The 19,158-nt window shown below is 32.2% G+C and overlaps 1 protein-coding gene across 7 annotated transcripts in view; it reads right to left on the minus strand.

Moving 5' to 3' along the window:
• Window positions 1-19,158, minus strand: part of LOC105211906 (complexin) — a 290,240-nt gene that overhangs the window by 101,077 nt on the left and 170,005 nt on the right. For 4 of the 7 annotated variants that reach the window (XM_011183595.3, XM_011183591.3, XM_054225568.1 and 1 more), the window contains exon 6: window positions 3,171-3,182. The exons of the other annotated variants lie outside the window; for them this stretch is intronic. In XM_011183595.3, the coding sequence (XP_011181897.1) occupies window positions 3,171-3,182 (12 nt within the window). The remainder of the gene's footprint in view (window positions 1-3,170; window positions 3,183-19,158) is intronic. 7 annotated transcript variants of the gene reach the window in all.

The raw sequence follows: 19,158 nt of genomic DNA on the forward strand, positions 1-19,158 counted from the left end.
GCATGATTTTGCTGTTGAGCTTTTTTCTTGGTTTTTTTTTTCAATGAATTTTAATGATTTTTTTGTTTTATATTTTTTGCATTGATTTCGAATAAGTTTATAGCTTAAAATACAATAGAATATATTTTTCTGATAAAATTTATAATGAAAATATCTTGATTTACTTAGCTACGATTCGATTGAGTAAGTAAATGAAGCGTGAATTATTAGTAGAAATGCATAAAACTTTATCGAAAATAATATTTAGTAATAAGTTAGTAAGTGAATGCACGAAACAAACGAACTCGAAAAGTTAGTAACAATCGAAAAACGGTAGAAAAAGTGAAGAAATTTGAGAGAAAAAAGTACGAAAATATGCTAGGCATACCAGAAAAAAAGTGATAGTTAAAAGTGGCAAGAAAAAGTGAGGAACAAGAGAGAGAGAGGAGCGAGAAAAGTGGATGTGTCTTAAGTGAAAAATAGTGGTGGAGCAAAATAACGCAAATGCGAAGTAATAGAAGTAAACAAAGTCACAAAACTTAACAAAATAGCAATTGAACAGAACAACTGAAACACGCAAATAAATGAAAGCTTCAAAGCTCCATAGCTCGAAAGCTCCTTAACTAATAATTGCAATAAATGCTAAAAAACATCAAACAAATATTAACGCAAGCCAATTAGTTACTCAGTTATTAATTTAGTAATTTCAAATCAAAAGCAACAGCGCAACAAAGACTTAAACAACAACAAAAACCGAAAAAAGTTAGCGATAGAGAAAGTGTGTAAAGAGTAAGAGCATTGTAATGCTAAACAAAATGCGTTTACAAAAACAAAAAAAAACAAAAAAAGACAAGTCGCAAACTTACGAAAAGTGTACGGCGTATTGTTTATTGTTGTTGGTAGTTTCGGAGTACAAGTGATATATCTTGGGTGTGTTTTTAGTTTTGCGTTGGGTTGAAGTGTGTGTATGTGAGTGGGTGTGTACGGCAAAGCCAAGTTAAGGGGGCTCGTGCATTTCAAAGCTTTATATTTATTATGTTACAGTGCCTAAGCTGGTTTACAGCATATTTTTTTTTTTTTTGGTTTGTTGCATACTTTTGTGCGAGTGCTGCATGTTGGCCTTGCAATTTTATATGCGTTTATGGTATGAAAATATTATATTTTTTTAATTCAGATATGTATTTTTTATCATTATGCGATGTTGTTAGGTAAAATATTAGTATGTACAAAATATGTTAATGTAACAGTATGTGAGAAAATCTATGTAATAAGTAGTAGAAAATTATTTACTTTGTGCTTTTTATGGTATATGAAATTTTATGAATGCTTTTTAAGCCTAAATAGGATTATAACTGTTAAAAAATTAATGCCTTAATTTTATTTTCTATTTAAAACTTTTTATATAATTTTTTACTTTTAATATTGCTCTTAAGCTTCTTTAAATAAAAGCTTCTTGATTTGAAAAGTTTTCAAATATTTTTAAATTATTAAAAAAAGTCTGTTTTTACTTTAAACAAAAATACCATTTCGATTTGAATATTTTCAGCTTCCGGCTCTGAGTCTACTTCAAAAGCACTAATTTGTATTTTTATAAAAAGATTACACTATGAGCTTTCGAGCGTTATTTCTTTCTGAAATCGATCTTAAATTTATTGCATTAAAAAATAACGACGTGATGTATACTTGGAGCTTAAAGCTTTATTTAGGTATCAAAAGCTTTCTGGCCAAGAGGGCTTTTCGAGTGCAAAATTTTAATTTTAAACAGTCCCCGTTTGAAAAGCTTTTTTCTATTGCTTATAAATTTTTCAACAAAGTATTTATGATACCCATTTGAATAAAATTAAATTTTTGAAAGCTCGAATATTGTTCATTAACTACAATAACGCTACGTAAAAGCTCTGTGGTCCATCATCGTACCCGTTTTATATAATATAAATTAAATGTTATCAGCTACACTGAAAACTCTTTGGACAATTTTCGAAAGCTCAAATGCTCTTTGGAGAATTTTCGAAAGCTCAAAAGCTCTTCCAAATGCTTTTAAAAACTCAAAAGCTCCGTTTTTGTACACTAAATATTCTAAAACTATTTTTGTACAACTTCAGATGCGCTTACTGTTGAATCAATTAGGTGTGTATAAATTTGGTATAAGTGGAAATGTCTGAGTGTTGTGTGACGCTCAATCTGTGTAATTAATACTTTGAAGTTTAGCATAACTGCATGCAAATTTAATGACAAAATTCAACACAATTTTTACCATACGCATTGTACGCAAAATCATTATGAGCGCATTGCCAACATTTTCATAAGATAATATGATAATTTAACAAATAAATTAAGTTGGAATGCAGCGAAGTGCGAGTAAACACTTTTAAATATTATTTATTATTATTTTTGTTGTGCGCTTTGTCTATTGTTTGATCTATGTAAAATTTTCGCAGCGAAAATTCCATAATTTCTGGTGCAAAAAAAAGTGTATTTCATTGTGCAGAAGCGTATAGGCTTATATATCGTATATTATTATATTGAATCATTGAATTATTGGAAAATTATAAATATTTAATTAATGGCATTTGTAAATCATTGCAATGCGCTTAGCTGTTTAGTTGTTTAGTTGTGCGTGCCTAATTTTTTGTGTGTATTTACAATTAGAATGCACATATTTATAATTCGACTAAGCAAACTAATGCATTTAAATGGAAATTTTCATTAAATTGATTTGTATTTTAAATGTAGAGCAACAACAAATAACAAAAATATTTTGATAAAATAAAGCATTCACTGCCGCTTTTTAATTTTGCAAATTTTTTTTATAATAATTGAAATTTTAAACTATGAACAATTTAATTTGGCGCTATTGTTTGGCTGAATAATTTTTTTTTTTCGCTTCAATGCAATCAAAATTGAAACGAAAACAAATTAAAGCACTTTGTTGTGATTAAACAAAAAAATAGAGCAAGTGGCAGCGTAAAAATTGTGTTTGTTTTGTGTTTGAAAAATGTACGCAATGCTTTGTATAAGGTTTTCATATGCAAAAAAATGCTTATAAATTTGAATAAAAATTGTTTTCTCCTCTACTTTCGATTGAAAGTAAATTCGATTTTTTTTATATGAAAATGCACTATAATATTGATATTTGTTATTGTTGCTTAATTATGTTATAAAAAAATTGAGTAAAAGTAAGAACAATTTACCGCCGGCAGCATCTGTTGTGCGTGTTTGAAAATACAATATACAGAAAGACATTAGTTAACACTTCAAATTCGCGAACGTACATACGTTGTAATGTAATCATATTTATGCACATTATTACATAAATTAACAAGGACCGTTTATATTAGTATATGTCACATAAGGTTAAACACTTTATTATTGGTGATTTTTCGATTTGACGGCGTGGGTTGGGTGTGTGAAATGGATGAATGCTGGTTTGAGTTGTGACTAAATATACTGGTTTTGAATGTTGGTACCTTAATGTGGTCGACACTCAGTGGGGGACACATCGTATGCATGGGAAATGATGACTTATTTCTCGAAATGATTTTTTATACGGTTAGAAGGCATTCCTCGTAATTTGATGTTAACAGTCAATTTTATTCTCAGTAATATTCACAATACAGATTTATCATTCATTTCTTAGAATATTATAGTATTTTGAATGAGTTGAATATGTAAGTGTTTATAAATGCTTGACTGTTGAGAGTATGCGGAATCATTTAGTGGATTATACATAAGTAAAATAGGTGTATTCTTCAATTATTTAAGTTGTGAAAAGTTATTATTATTTCCATTTTCTTACAGTAATAATAACTTTTTCGATATCTGTTCTATATCTCTTATATACATATATATTTTATAATATTTTATATAAATAAATAAACTAAATGTTCCCTAGAAAGGTTCATTAATTGCCGGCTTCTACTATAAATATAAAATCTGGTGTAAAATATATTTTCCTTCCTACTTATAATCATAATTCAATATGCTTTATAAAGACCTATTTAATATAATATAAATATCTTATTATACTCTCGCAACAAAGTTACTAAGAGAGTATAATAGTTTTGTTCACCTAACGGTTGTTTGTAACACCTAAAACTAATCGAGTTAGGTATGGAGTTATATATACCAAAGTGATCAGGGTGACTAGTAGATTCCGTCTGAGCAAGCGATAACTTGAGTAAAAATTTAGATATCTTGATGAAACTTGGTACACACATTCCATGCGACAGCGAGAGGGTTGCTTCCGATGATGGGCGAAATCGGTCTACTGCCATGCCCACAAATAAAAGATTTGGTCCAAAGTTCGCACTAGGAAGGGGCATATTTGCATGTAAGTTTTTTGGAAAAGTGAGCGTGACCCCGCCTACTATAAAAATTTTTGTACATATCTTTCAAACTACTAAAGCTATATCAACCAAACTCTCTAGAGTCGTTTCTTTTAGCCACTTACTTATATAGTCCAAAAATGGATGAAATCGGATTATAATCACGCCCACCTCCCATGCAAAGGTTATATTGAAAACTACTAAAAATGCCTTAATTGTGTAAGGAAAAATACTAGAAACCTTTCATTTCATTATAAATAAGCAGGGCTCCACCCAAATTGGTATAGAAAAGTTTAAATGGGTGTGGCTCCGCCCACTTATGTGACCAAAACCATATCTCCGAAACTGCTCGACCAATTTAAGTGAAATTCGTTTTATAATATTTTCCAGGAAATAAAATAGGTCAAATCGGTTCACACCCAGCCTATTTCCTATATACCAGAACTTTCAAGTCCATCTGAATAGTTTACCTTACAATATATACAGTAAGCACTAGAGAAGAAATTTTGAAGAAATTCAGAGGGAGTATTTTTCTTCTAATAATATGTCTCCGTGCCAAAAATGGGTGAAATCGGGTTATAACTTCACCTAGATCCCATATACCTGAAATTAGGGTATCCAACTTTCAATGGACTTTATACCATATATGTATATGACGAATATGTAGGTCAAATTGTGTATTATATAATATTAATAAAATTAAATAAATTAATTGCGAGAGTAAAAAAATTTCGGTTACACCCAAACCTTAGCCCTTCCTTATATGTTTTCTTTATATAATATTATATATTAATAGTACTACAAAAAATGTTTTTAATGCTGTTTTCAAAACCTTGAACCTTTTTGTATTAAAAAATTTAAATTTGGGCACTGCAATTTAATTTATTGAGATAAGTTACCTCACAAATCATATTTTTATAAATAAATGTAAAGCAACTGTATAACCATGACACATTTTAATCTTTATAATATTTTAAATATATACCTACACGTATATAATAGAAAATGAAAAACATTTTATAACATAAAATTATGTAAACTACATATATCACTGTTATGCATAAGCCTAAAACTCATTTAAATTGATAACTATCTGAGGTATGTATATGAATAAGCTCATCTCCACAAAATATTTAACTAGACAGCAACAAAATTTATATTTACGCACACATACACGCACAGCTATAGTAGTGGTAAGCCTTGCTGAAATATTTTGTTCACAAATAATACTTGTCCTACTTGCATACTATTTATGACACACAAACTCGTTGCCGCTGCATTGCATATGCCTTAAATTTAGTTTTAATGCTGCATACATATTTATGCGAATTTACAGCATCCAAACAAAAGTGCATTGGTAGCCTTGTAATTACATATACATATGTATGTGTTTGAATGCAGTCTTTGTGAGTTTAATATCTGCGTGTAAAATATCTGCCTGCATAAGTCCATACAATTTATATGTTAACTAAGGTATATATTTGTACTTGTTGTTGTATATGTTGGCATTTCGTATGCACCTTTACACATATACATATATATATATATTTATATTTGTGGATCAAGTGTTAAGCAGCGACCTGCATTGCTGATTTGTTTGCCTTTATTATGTATATGCTGTTCGTATGTGTGTGTGTGTGCTTGGGTAGGCTTTTGCAGGTAAGTTGGTAAAATATTTGCCAGCTGCTGTATGCCCTGTAGGAAATTCTTAACTTCTTAACTTCTTTTTTTTTAAGGATTATAAATATAAGTTGAAAGTCTAGCTCACTAAGATTATCTTTTTCTATTCGATTGGTTAGCTTGCTAGTTTTTAAGGAAGATTTTGCTAAGGATAATATAATTTCCTATGTTCATAGCCATAGCTTTCTATTAACTGGTATGTTTCATCACGTTAGCTGAGTAGCAAAATAGATCATTTCATAGGTTAATAATTTTTAGTTAACAACTAGACGTAGCATTTTTTATCAGGAAGAAATACGGGTATAATAGAAAAATCGAGTATTTATTTATTGATGTTATGGTATAAGGGTGCTAAAATGCAAATTAGATTAGTTTTCGAATTTTAAGGAAATGATAGGACATAGAAGCTTTTCGGTACTCCAGAGAAGTAAGTTCACCAAAAGTTGAACTCTCCCGGTTTAAGAATCCAGCATTTTTGGGATTTGAAATAATAAAATTAATTCAAAATATCGCCATATCCAACAGTATTGTTATTAAAATACTGCCAGTTGCAACTTAAATTTTTATCAATATTTTCCTGCAGGGTATATTCTCTCTAGTGCATACACCTGCCTATGCTTGTGTATATACGAGTATCCATGGAATTGGGTCGAGTATTGCCTTATCAGCACCAAAAGCCATACCAAGCAGTGGGTTCTTTTGAGTGCAGAACTCACGCACACACACCTACAAGCAGTTACACCATTATACAGGTGTATAGCCATATGCCATATGCCATGTGCATTGTTTTTGCCTACCATTTTTGTGCTCTACAATGGCTTCATAGTATGTGTAGCACACATTGTACTTGTACTTGTTTTTGTTTTTGTTGTTGTTGTACGGTCAACAATTCGGTTTGGCGAATAAGTGGTCATGTCAAATGTTTGAACCCACTCGACGCGGCGACTTTACACCGACAGCGTGAACAACAACAAAAACAATTGCACAACAGTGCAACAACAAAAATCAAATAAACTAAATGACAGACAACGTGGCAGCGACAACGATAAAAGCAGCTCAACAACGACAACAACAACAACAAACGTAATAATAACAGCAACAACACAAACAATGGCAAATCGCCATAATAGAATTGTGCTATCGTGTCGAGTGTTCAGTGCAGTTGTCGAGTCAAGTAAAGTTGCGTTAAGTTGAATTGAGTCAAGTTGAATCGCCGTTGCAGGTGCAGCATGGCAAATGACAACTGGCACAACAATTCGAAACCTGGCGAGGTAAGTGCGATAAGTGTTGCACGACAACATATGTGAAAGTGTGTATGACTGGTTAACTCGTACTCGCTGTTTATGTGTGTGTGTGTGTGTATGATGTGTTATGAGCGCTACTGACACACTTATTTGCTTACACATAAATATATACTAACATATACACAGACACACTAGCTTACAAATATATAAACACATATTTTGAAAAAGTTGTATGACACCCTTTGAGAGGTCAATTTCAATTGCGTGAATTGCGTAAAATGAAAGTAAGGTACTCTTGATTCCTCTGCTTCTCAATACCAATTGACACACACACAACAGTAATTGTGTTCATGTGTGTGTGTCAAAAGCTCACAACAATAAAGTAAGCCGCTATTATAAGTGCCATTGTTTGTAGTCACCTTGTTGTTGTTGCTCGTATATTGCACTGTGTTGTTCTTATTGTTTTTACATGCGTGTCTGCGTGTTGTTGCTGCGTGTTTCGCACATATCGCCCACATTTGCTGACCACTTTCAAATGACCCTATTCATTACTTTTTGCTGACATGTCGCATTTCATTTTCACTCGAAAGGAGGTACCGCTATGTTGAAGTGCGGCGTATTGGGAGCACAAATAATTGGGTTATGCGAAAGTTGCGTGTTTTTGAATTTTGCGTAACCTTAATACTTCAACTCTTTGTGATATGCAAGGCTATGCAAATGAGTACTAGTGAATTTATTAAAGTTGTGAACCTAAATTGTAGTAGGACAGTGCAGAGTTACGCTATGTTTTGCGAAGATAGCCTGTACGAAGTTCAAGACCTCACTTATCTCCTTTTAGGCAAAGCTACTTTCAAAACTTTGTGAATTTAAGAATAGCTTGGGTGACTCTGCTGTCAAGTTGATTAAGAAACTAGGAGCTGTTAGGAAGATACTAAGATTTTCTCGAAGTTTCGTGTGTTGAGAACAATAAAAATTTCAAAAAAATTCTAAAATATATAAATCCAACATAAGAGATAATCTTCTAAGGATCAACAAGTTGAAAAGCTGTACGACTCACACCAGATAGTCTGCCAGATTTTTTCGCTAAAGGCACGATCGATGTGAGTTGTATAAGATTTGCTTTGAAATCACACACAAACAGAGGTAATGACTCAGCCTTTCTATTGCTCAGATTAAGATCACTCTGAACTCCTTTTTGGACTGAGTCCAAAAAATATAATTTTCGTAAGACATCAAAGTGATTTTCTAATACATTCTTCATAATTCTTAGTGATTTGTTAATAAACCATGCTATAAAGACTATAAAAGTGGGCCGAAAAGAGATTTGGCCAAGGAATATTGAACTGAATATATAAACTAACTTCGAAGGCTACTTCGAAAATCTTATTATAATCGATATAGTCCCAATTTTGTGGAGAGAGATTGAAGATAAATCACTGAAAGATATTTTTGACATTTTTTAAGTCAGAGTTCCAGGCTTTGTAATCTTACACTTTGCATGACCCTGTTCATGACGTTATTCGTTTTTTCAAAAACCTTTATCTCAAATTTCACTGATTCACCTCATTGATATGCGAAGGACTTTATACTTTTTTTTATAATAAATCCGGCCTTTCTCTCCCTCTTTAACTGCACTCCAAAAAATAATTATGCCAAAAGCATTTTTCGTTTTTGTTTGCATAAATCTGTCATATTTCCATGGCTTTATTATATCAGCAAGGATGCACTGTGAACAAAGTCATAAAAGTCTTTTTGCACTCTTTTTACTCTTTTGACTCTTTTGACTATCTTCTCTTGACCTGCCACATGCATAATCCAGATAAGAAACATTGCATATATGCATATGAGTTGCACAGTCCACTGGCTGGCGTTCGCGCTGTTCCGCTCAAGGCCGAGTGACACTCAGAACGTGAGCCTGCGGACAACAGTTAAGGCGTTGAATAAATGCAGCAGAAACAACAACAACAACACGGAAAGAGTCAACCGCAAAAGCGATTCCGACAATTTCAATGCTTAACTTCTCAACTCTTTATTATTGCACTTGTCGTTTTGTCATTTTCATTTCCATAATATTATTCAGAGCGCACATACATACATACAACGAGGCAGTGAGTCAGTATCATTCGCAGTCTTAAAATTTTTATTTTTAATTCCGCATGCTGTGCGTACGCTGGCACACCTGGTATTGGCGAAAGGCGACATGATGAAGCGCATTCAATGAGTCGAAAGCCGAAAGGATATTCGCCACTTTTGTGTGGATAATGAAGTGTGCGCTTGGGTGTGTATGCATGTGTGTGTGCGTGGATGACAGTGGTGATTGTGCAAGTATTTCTTGATAGTGGTTCGGTGAGGGGGTAGGCGTACATGGACGACGGTCTCATACAACTTACGTGACATACAAAGGGTAGATCCAAAGCATTAAATTATATTAAATACCAGCTGGTAATATGTGTATGTGTGTGGTATACATAATTTAGTAGGAGACAGTGGTTTGGCATTCTTTCGATTAGCTAATCGAAGTTTGTGTTGATTTTTTTTTGCCTTCACCAGTGCGTGTGTATGTAATTGATGATGTAGCTACGTTTACGCTTACCTGCAAGAGAGAAGAGAGTGGAGAGAGAAAAATTGCACAATTAGTATGAGTAAATGCAAAAAGTTTCTAATTAGTTTAATTTACTGTATGTAGTTTTCGCTTTATTAATGATTCAGCTATTTTTCCACCATCCACACACACTCAATCATTCATTAAGGCGTACATGGATTATATATGTCATTGTTGTAATATATATAGATACTTATAAAGATTGGACGATGGAAATTGAAGATTATATTATTGCGTGAGAAAATATGGGATAAATCCAAACTAATCCGAAAGTAACTAGTTTTGGTACAGTTCAAAAAAGAACATGTAAAATTTAGAGAGTTGAAGACTGAAAATTATGATGTTAGATGACAAATAAAGGTTAAATAATAACTGTTCTAAAAGTAACTAGTTATGGACCAGTTCAAAAACATACGGTAGAGTTGTTAGTTGGAGACAGAAGATTATGATTATGCCGGGCGAGAAATAATACGAATAATTTTAACTGTACTAAAAGTAACTAGTTATGGACCAGTTCAAAAATATATATTTTCCAATATTTTCATTAAATTATTTTTGTTTAATTGAAATTTGGGTTATTTAGCCAAATAAAATTAATTTCATGAAGGAGTTCTACAGTTCACAAGAAATTTGCCCAAGCGGTCACTTCATCATTCGCTTAGTTACCACTCCCTTCCCACAAAGCCTCATAAAATTTACTGCGTACACTTGCAACATGCGTATATTTAAGCAACCACTACTTACTGCTTAATCATCTAATTAGAATAGAACAACAAATGCAGAAGCGTATGATATGGACATCGGTGTAAGCGCTCACATATCTTACGCATGGCTGCTGTATGCTTTCACTTAATTATATTTATATACAGACATGTGTGTAATTAACTATTTCATCTCTGCTCCTCCTCTCATTAATAACAAAACTAATGTAATTAATCTTCATCTAATTTCTCTCGGTATCATTTACGCGTTGCGGTAGTGATGAACATCAGACAGTTGCTAAACAAGTGTGTTACATGAATAAAATATGAAATGTAAGTAGTGGTACATACATATGTACAATATGTTTAATTAAGTTGGCGTATTTTTAGTAGAAAACTCCTGACATACATGTACCACATATATTTACAATATGTATATGATAATTAACATATTTTTGTGGTATTTCAGTACTTGTACCGAATTTCAACTGTAATTTCGAAAACAAAAAGTAAATTCTAGTTCTAATTAGTTTATATTTGATTTTCAAAAAATTATTATAATAATCGAAACGCTAAGCGAGTCATGAACTACTAGCAAGCAAACTGTTGGTTACGTATACGCCGTAGCTATTCATATAGCTTGTATTAAAATGGTACTTTGTGGAATTTTAAGTCAATAAGATATTTTTATTGCTATATATTTTATATAAAAAAAATTATGTTAATATAATTTAAGACGTGAAAAGATAGAAACTACTTCGGCTAAATATTTTGGTTACATGACTTTATCTTCTTCTGCTTTCTTCACTTTACTTCTGCCATTTTCACTTTAATTATTTAATTAAAAAATTTTTCGAATTATTCTTAGAAACAATAATGAAGTCTACAAGTGAAAAAGGATAAAAGCATATGAAAAAAAAAATTCATAACAGCTAATATATCAATTTGTTCCTATTTCGGTAAATTAAACATAAAATCCTTCAAGATAAGAGAGAAGAAAAGAGTAAATTTCATCAAATATTAATTATACAATAATATTAAAATGAATTAAGAATTTATGAAACTATTAGCAGACCGCTCCGCTTTCGCACGGGGTTAAACAAACATTTCAAGAGTTATAAGTTTTTACTCACTCTCCCGTACATATGTATGTACTTTCCGGTTTCTTTAAAATAGTAAAATGAGGAAAATTCGAACATGAACTTATATTTTATTTGCAATGAGCTAAAACGTGATTACCGCCTCTAATATTTGCTGTGCGTTGTCTTGACGATTTTCATTTTCAGAACAAGATTCTCCATCACGGAGTCTTTTTGATAACCTCACCTGGGAACTACATACATATAAATACATAAAGGGTGATTTTTTAAGAGCTTGATAACTTTTAAAAAAAAAAACGCATAAAATTTGCAAAATCTCATCGGTTCTTTATTTGAAACGTTAGATTGGTTCATGACATTTACTTTTTGAAGATAATTTCATTTAAATGTTGACCGCGGCTGCGTCTTAGGTGGTCCATTCGGAAAGTCCAATTTTGGGCAACTTTTTCGAGCATTTCGGCCGGAATAGCCCGAATTTCTTCGGAAATGTTGTCTTCCAAAGCTGGAATAGTTGCTGGCTTATTTCTGTAGACTTTAGACTTGACGTAGCCCCACAAAAAATAGTCTAAAGGCGTTAAATCGCATGATCTTGGTGGCCAACTTACGGGTCCATTTCTTGAGATGAATTGTTCTCCGAAGTTTTCCCTCAAAATGGCCATAGAATCGCGAGCTGTGTGGCATGTAGCGCCATCTTGTTGAAACCACATGTCAACCAAGTTCAGTTCTTCCATTTTTGGCAACAAAAAGTTTGTTAGCATCGAACGATAGCGATCGCCATTCACCGTAACGTTGCGTCCAACAGCATCTTTGAAAAAATACGGTCCAATGATTCCACCAGCGTACAAACCACACCAAACAGTGCATTTTTCGGGATGCATGGGCAGTTCTTGAACGGCTTCTGGTTGCTCTTCACCCCAAATGCGGCAATTTTGCTTATTTACGTAGCCATTCAACCAGAAATGAGCCTCATCGCTGAACAAAATTTGTCGATAAAAAAGCGGATTTTCTGCCACTGATTTTGGTAATAAAATTCAATGATTTGCAAGCGTTGCTCGTTAGTAAGTCTATTCATGATGAAATGTCAAAGCATACTGAGCATCTTTCTCTTTGACACCATGTCTGAAATCCCACGTGATCTGTCAAATACTAATGCATGAAAATCCTAACCTCAAAAAAATCACCCGTTATAAATCTTTCCTCTTTATAACAGTAGTATAGATAAGCAAACATTATTGGTTATGTATACGCCAAGGCCTTTCCCATTTTGATGAATTTTTTAAAATTTCCTAGTATTTTTTTATTATTTTCAAGAAAATGTTTGCAAAGTATAGAAAATATACAACTAAAATTCGTAAAAGTAGGTTTTTATTTATGATTTTGAGAAATAAGATGATGGCATGTGGGCAGCTTCCCATTCACTTCTAGTCTTTTAGCCATGGAATTCTTATGCTGAAATGAACTTAATTCCATATAAGTAACTCGTTTATTACTCTTCAAATAAATTCAAGCCAAGGCTGAACTATTGTATTTAAGGAACAGACAGTAACGAATTGTGAAAATGTTACAATGAATTAAAAAAATAGCATTTCAATTTTCTTATAAGTTATTCAAATGCGCCCTACAGCACACAAACAAACTCATTTATATATGAAATTGCTTATCTTGCATGTAGCAGTATGGCATAATAACCAAATATTCACAACTCATTGTGTCTTTTTATCACATCTTGGCATGCATTGTATACAGTTTTATGCATAGTTAAACCGGATTGACAAAAAAACTCCTCAATAAACAAGCAAGAAAAGCACTTTACATTTACTTTAAACTACAGCTCACAAAATAATCATTTTTCAATGACAATCGGTTTTTCGCACAAATGCGTCGCCACTGTGTAACTGTATGGCCTGATGGCATAGAGTCATATGTGTAGACTTGCACAAAACTTTTATCTACTTTGCACATGAACGCACTGTAACGAGGACAACAAGTAAGTAAATATGAAAATACAAATATTACAACAAAAAAAAAAAACATTTTTTTTTTACTCATAAGAAAAAATACACGCATATTCTCACACATGTGTGGCTTTATTGTATAGTAAATGTGAGTGTGTGTGTGTCGCATGTGTGTGCATGATTTCGTTAAATAAATTATATTACATCAATTTCATTAATATTATCCTACAATGCGTAGTAAAATGCCAAAAGCTGCTTGCTTTTGTCACGGAAATTGCATTTTCCAAGCGAGTGAGCTTTTATTAAAATGAAGTCAGTCGACGCTGTTTTTTCTCACTCTTAGCAAATTTCGAAATTATTGAAAAATACTGTAATGCCATAAATTGTAAATTATATAGTTGAAAGCCTATTCAGTGGTTATTGTGCTCATTTGTGTGCTTGTACACGTATGTGGGTGTGTGCGCTTATTCATTGAAGTGTGCGGCTTAAGCCTTTGATTGCATTGCTGTGGTGGCTGCGTGCAGCAGAGATTGTTGTGGCAGCCAATGCATTAAAATATATATTTGTTGTAGTGTGCGCGCAAATGTGATGAACTATCTTTTATTAATAAGTTAACAGATAAATATAAAATAATTTTCTTATTTTCAACAAAGCTTTTCTTACAGATTTTCAGCAGCAAACCGTGTTTTATGCCTCTTAGTGCTTTCATAAACAACTTTCAACCACTTTTGTTGTACAAAAGAATTTTAATTGTCATTTTAATTATTTATTCATTACTGCCACACACTTTTTCCGTTAACACCTGCAACACTTTTTCATTAATAAATAATTTGTTATACATAATTTAAAGCGTTGTGGCAAGCATATCCGCTGCCTAAAGAGTTGCAAACTTGAAAAAAAACCCACAAAAATTACAAATGCACAATAAAAGCTCTTCAGTATTTAATTAAAATAAACTGTGTGGAAAATTTTTTCCGCTCATAATTATACATTTTATTCGCCTGCTACTGGCTGGCTCATTCATTTGCTTCCAAAAAATAATAAAAGCATTTAATTGAAATTAAATGCCAGTAATATGATGAGCAAAGTTAAATTACAATAATAATTACGTTCGGAAAAAATATGCAACAAAAATATAATTATAATAATAAAGTAGTTATGCAAACTAACTATTTATGAAGCCATAATGAGCAAATCGGCGGATGCGTATACGCAGTGGCATTTAATTTCATTCGAACAACTATTTTAATTATTACATTACTTGGTGTTTGCGCAAAGGAATTTTGCAGTATTTTACAACTATTAATCAAATAATCACGAAATTAATGGGGGAATATGCAAATATAAGCGAAATATTATCTGTACAAATGTATGTAATGAGCTTTCATAATTGCGCTTTTAGCATATTTTTTTTTTGGTATTTTTATTTAAAAATTTCTTATTTCTATTTTAGCTCCGGAGTGTGTGTACATGAATAATGTATTTGCTTAATAGAGTGAAAATTAAATTAACTTCCCAGCATGAATATTTGAGTACTTTAATAGCGATTTAAGGATGAGTAAAGTGTTGATTTTCTTGACTTACATTTAAAGTTTATATATATGCATTTTCTCAGTTGATATGACTTTTTAAAGTCGATAATCTTCTTAATAAATGGATAATAGTGGTTTTAATTGATTTTATATTTCATTCGTATATCTAGGCATTAAGTTTATTTGATTTGTATTTTACTCCAAAGCAAAATATTTCGGAATAGAGGTGAGAATTAAATTGAACTCCAAGATAAATACTAGAAAATGTAAGGATAAGATATTTTTTGTTTAAGCATGCCAAAGACAATAAGTTAAAGTTTGCTTTGAATTTCAAAAATGTCTCCACTAAAAAGGCAATACAGTGTAATTTCCATAACTCGAACTCTTGAAATGACAATAGAAGTAAAATTACATACAAAATTCATTCCATAAATCGAACTTTTCGAACAGGGGATAATACAAAATTTAAAATTTTTGCTATCGAGGCAGTATTTTAAAAGAGTCCCACTATATCATATGGAGGCGAACAAGAAATATGTTATTACACTTTTGGATTACATAAATCATGTAACAAAGTCATGAGATACAGACGTCAAGAGCCAAATAGGAAAAGTGCATCAGACAAACTTACAGAATATACGTTTTAACGTATATTCATAAAACTTTATGCGAAGTAAATTGATAAAATTATGTATAAACCTATATTTTACAGTTTTTTTTAAATGTCCAAGTCTCTCTAACTCGAAGTTTTTTTGTGGATTATGGTGATTCGAGAGAAGTTCCACTGTATTTTCAAAATACGTCGTGTTGAAGGAGAGGATATGTTACTTCTCTCTCTCCCTTCCTCTCTCTAATAAACTAAATATTCGCATTTGTTATTGTATCTCATCCTGACAACATCTTCTAAACAAAAACTTTAATGACTCTACAGTTAGGTTCTGTCTCGCTGGAGACCTTTGTTATAGGAACATAAATCATCTACTACGAATTGATTTGGAGATGGACCTCTTAATGCATTCAAGTATATTCAGAATAATATTCGCATGGAAATTAAGGATGGAAATATTTGTGCCTATATTTTGGGAAGTGGATCAAAAGAAATTAAAAACTACTAAATTGTATTGGTCGAAATGAGAGAGAGAAAGAAAATAAGATTTCCAAATAATTCAAGATGAGATAGAACATTTCAAGAACAATTTATTGCTTATATATTTTATTAAGATATCAGCAGATTCAACATTCAGTATGACGCGTAATCTTACTGCAAGTTAGAAATGTTCTAACAATTTGTAATGTGGCAAACGTGGTCCGTTTGGAATAAAGGCCGTACGTACTGGCTATTGAAATGTAAAAGGAAGTACATAAGAACTCTAGTTGGAGTGCTATCAGGCCATTGTTTGATAGGAAAACAGGTCGACAGACTGGTGATATCAAACAATGACTATTTATTATCCATTAATGCAGAATGCTTCCATTTGCGCAAATTGCATTTTCACAAATTATGATAACAATAAACCTGAAAGCACGCTTAAAAGGATTAAAATAACAATTAATTAAAGACATGCAAATATTAGCAGAGTGACACTCTCTCACACACTCACACACACATGCACACATGTGTGCCTATGTACACACCTAAATACCTGCACGCTTCCATCAAGTTGTGCTAATGATCAGCAAAAGCATGGCATCTTGTCAGTTATTTGCAATTAGTGCAACAATTAAGCGAATGTGCATGACTCTGCATAAATTCGTTGGAATTTTGGTAGAAAAAAATGGAATATGCTAAACAATGAAGAAAGGAAGTGCAACACGGCGAGCAGCGCATTTAGCTGACAATTTTGCCAAGTCGCTCGGTTTTCCACACCAGCACAAACACACACTCATTTGCAGCTATGTAAATAGGTAAATATTTGCATTTCTTCATATAGAAATATGTTTACATTTATATATGCAAGCGTTGGCTGTGTAATTTATATGTTTGCTAAACGCAAACAAACTCCGTAAAGGTGTGCAAAAAGGCATTGCGGGAATGGAGGGGAAAGCAGCGCAGCAGGCGGGGGCACAGTCAACACGGAGAAGCAGTGAAGCGTACAAAACTAACGGTGACAGCACAAATATTTGTGCTTAGAAAATAATAATATATTCAGGAAATTTTGGGTTGTGATTCATTTGAATGACGACTAGTAAGGAACTAGTTCATTTCGGAGCGCATTTCAATTGTGTTGATAAAAATATCTTGTTTTGCAATTATTCTTAGAAAAAACTCACGAAAATGTTTCAAGTTCAAATTAAGAGTTAAAAATATAGTAGTTTGGATGCCACATATTCTGTATTCCAAGACAATTCTCCTTACATCATTTACAGAGAACTTGATTTTGTATAACTTATACGATAACCAGTTAAATTTATATATGTATATGCACCCACTGTGGCACATCTGGCAATTGTCTAACTCTGCATTCTTGCAAATCTTAATTATGAATATTTATATATATATGTATTTCTGTACATACATATGTGGTCCCAGCTGCGGTAACTGAGCGCTTAGAGTAGCGTGTGGCACTTCCTTTATGCTGATGCACTCAGAAGTAATTAAGCAAATATATTTAAGTATGCTTTTGTATTCATATTATTATGTACATATGCCAGCCGCTTTGTACGTTTGCGGGTGATTTTAATTAAATTAACATGTGTTTGCTTCATTGTTAATTAACATTAAAAAAGAAGTATTTCATTTCAAATGCGCACATACACACATACAGTATAACTTTGCTGTAATTTGCATTTGTATCAAAAGGAAGATAAAAAGGAAGCCAATGCTTTACAGACATATTTACATATGTATTTGCTTATTATATGCGTGTAAATAAAATTAAAATATAACAGAGAAATGTCTTCTTTTGCTATTATTTGCTTTTTTGACTTAATAAAATGTTTGTGTTCATTGAAATATCTATGTTTTTTCTTTTAAATTTAATTTTTAACACAATCTCTACCGTTTAGAAATAATTATTAAAAATAAAAACTAGTTCAATGAAGCTTATATATCATATCACCATTATTTGGAGCTTCAAAATATTTTTAAAGATTAATGTTTTGTTTACAAAGATTCTCCAAACAACCGAAAATTTCGATGAAAATCTTTGTCCAAGATCTTAATGAATATTGTCCGCAGTCATGACAGTCCTAAGAACTAACTTCAGAATCTTTCTAACTAGAACAATTATAAGAAAAGCTTCCGGGGCAGGATTTGAAGTGGAGAATAGGCATCCCTTATGATTCAAGATGTCATTTTTTGACCACCTCTTGTGTATAATTTTGGATGTAATAAATTCCAATCCACTCCAACTACATGTCCAATGAAGCTAATATAGCTAACGGGTTAACGAAGATTAAAAACCATATTATCTAGGAGTTTGTAACCGACTCTGCAGTAGAATTTCACTAAAATAAGCAAAGGAGTAAAATTTTGAGGTTATAAATTAGTAAAACTCTTCAACTGAATGTCTGCATCAAACATTAAAACACCTGGTGAATGTCAATTGATTCCATAGATTTATGGTTACAACAAACAATGCAAAAGCAAAGGCAGAAATGAAGATTTTTAGGGCACCAATACAACCCAACGAGAGTGGCTCAAATTTCAAAAGCAGGACTACAACCAAAAACAAAAAAAAATAAAAAAAAAATTGAACCTTCTATCATGCGCTTTAACCCTTGACTGTCGGTATAGCTGCTCACAGACACAATGGCAAGCATTTGACATATATACTTTCATTGTGCTGCACCTGCAGCATGGCCTTTTACATTTCACCCTCTGTGTGCATAACCTCATTGTATGCCTGTTTATATATTTATTTATTTTTACAATATTTTGTACCATTAAAGCGTTGCGTGACGGTAGTGGAAGCTGTATGCAGCCGTAAAACATGAATACAATTCAATTGAATTGGTTGACAGGAAAATGTTTGCCAGCGTATTGGCACATGCAAGCGCTTATAATTTTTTATTTGTATATATTTTATAGGAACAAGCAA

The sequence above is a fragment of the Zeugodacus cucurbitae genome, chromosome 2 (genome assembly GCF_028554725.1).
Source record: "Zeugodacus cucurbitae isolate PBARC_wt_2022May chromosome 2, idZeuCucr1.2, whole genome shotgun sequence".
Classification (NCBI taxonomy): Eukaryota; Metazoa; Arthropoda; class Insecta; order Diptera; family Tephritidae; genus Zeugodacus; species Zeugodacus cucurbitae.